This window comes from Pinus tabuliformis, chromosome J, assembly GCF_031772625.1.
Source record: "Pinus tabuliformis cultivar Carrire ecotype Pingquan chromosome J, CPIR1, whole genome shotgun sequence".
Classification (NCBI taxonomy): Eukaryota; Viridiplantae; Streptophyta; class Pinopsida; order Pinales; family Pinaceae; genus Pinus; species Pinus tabuliformis.
This window is the reverse complement of record NC_142295.1, coordinates 1,234,580,551-1,234,582,371: the sequence shown is the minus strand read 5'-3', so window position 1 is coordinate 1,234,582,371 and position 1,821 is coordinate 1,234,580,551. Positions and strand designations below refer to the sequence as shown.

At 41.3% G+C, this 1,821-nt stretch overlaps 1 protein-coding gene across 1 annotated transcript; it reads left to right on the top strand.

The window, feature by feature from the left end:
* Positions 1 to 491: 491 nt before the first annotated feature.
* LOC149231623 (uncharacterized) lies at positions 492 to 1,517 on the top strand. Its single transcript, XM_089381699.1, has one exon. It carries the CDS (start codon positions 492 to 494, stop codon positions 1,515 to 1,517), a length of 1,026 nt encoding a protein of 341 aa, XP_089237825.1.
* The last annotated feature ends 304 nt before the right edge of the window (positions 1,518 to 1,821 follow it).

Genomic DNA, 1,821 nt, shown 5'->3' with positions numbered 1-1,821 from the left:
TTGGCTACCGCGACTTCGATGTCAACCACAATTGGTCACAAAATATTGTCCCTCCCCCCTTGCGAGAAACTGCCATCAATTTCATTGAATTCAACCACTCAACCATTCAAAACCAACATCATTCATTTTCCAACCTTCCCCATGATCATACATTATCCCCTACCCAAAACATAGCTTTTACCACTGTTTTTTCATACTTCAAAACCCCTTTGCCAAATTCCCCACGCAAAATCATCGTACAAGGAACAACTGGCACAAGAAAATCCCATTTGATTAAATGTCTGCACCAAGCATTTGTGGAAAACTCGCCAGCCAACAAAAACCCTTTATTGTTACTTGCACCAATTGGCGTTGTATCTTTCAACATAAATTCCCTTAAAATTCACTCTGCCCTTCGTATCCCTATCCAGACAATGCATCCTCTTGAAGGCCAGCTGCTCCTACACCTGTAAGAGCAACTCTGTCATGTAGAATACATCCTCATTGATGAAATGAGCTTTATTGGTCCAAAAATGCTTTCTCGCATTGACGATCATCTAAGAGAGGCATTCCCTCTTCATCAGAATGCACCATTTGATAATCGCTCAATTATCCTTGTCGGAGATTTAGGCAAACTACCACCTGTAAAAGACATTCCTTTATACGCTGGGACATCGCGTGGCACTGCACTTTGGCACAACTTCGACATATTCATAACACTTTCAACCATTTTCCGTCAACAGGGAGCTAGCCCGTCCCAGGTTGCTTTCCGGCAAATACTTGCAAATCTTAGGAATGGAATATCTGCACTTGAAGATTGGCAACACCTAATGTCAAGAACAAGTTCGTCTCTTACACATGAAGAGAAATGCACATTCGAAGAGTACATGCACCTATTCGCAACAAACAACGCAGTTGTCTTGCATAATAAGAAAATGCTCAAAAAATTGAACATCCCAGTAGCACTTTGCTCTGCGGAACAACAAAGGCAGAAAACTCCTACTACAACAGAAGATGAGCACCTGCCTGCAAAGGTGCTCTTATGCAGTGAACAAAACGTTATGCTCACCAGCAACTTATGGGTACATGCAGGCCTTTTCAATGGCGCACTTGGGAAGGTCATCTCAATATTTTATTCAATTGACTCAAAGCCCCCAGCATTACCATCCTTTGTGGTTGTTGACTTTAGACAATACAGAGGAACACCGTGGGACATTTCACACCCAACATATGTTCCCATTCCTCCCATCACAAGGGGTGCATGCCGTCAAATACCACTTCAAATGGCATGGGCTTTAACGATACACAAGTCACAAGGAATGACATTAGACAAAGCAACAGTGGACATCAGCACCAGAGAACGCCAAGGGCTAACATTCACTGTACTTTCAAGAGTGCGGTCACTAGCAGACATACACATCAATCCAACATTCCCATTCTCCCGCATTGCGCAAATGCACAAGAATCCATATCTTAAGCGTAGACAGCAAGAGGAATCATTCCTTGCATCAAAATCTATTCAGGATAATACACTTTAGCCAATCGTACAACCTGTCTTCCAGAATTACCCACATGGTAAACACCACTCACAACATAACGAAGTTTCACATAGGTTTTCTTGCTATTACATTTAGTTTCATATGATTTTATACTCGTTTCGAATCGTTTAATTTATTTTGAATATTCAAACAAAATCGTCAAACATATTCATTGTCACTTACAATGTTTCCTTTTTGGATGGCAACAGGTATGAATACATGCTACCTACGAAGGTTGTATGAGTGTTGCGAAGAAATTCAGCAACAGGAACTTACGTTACAAGATATGCATACAAGGATCCTA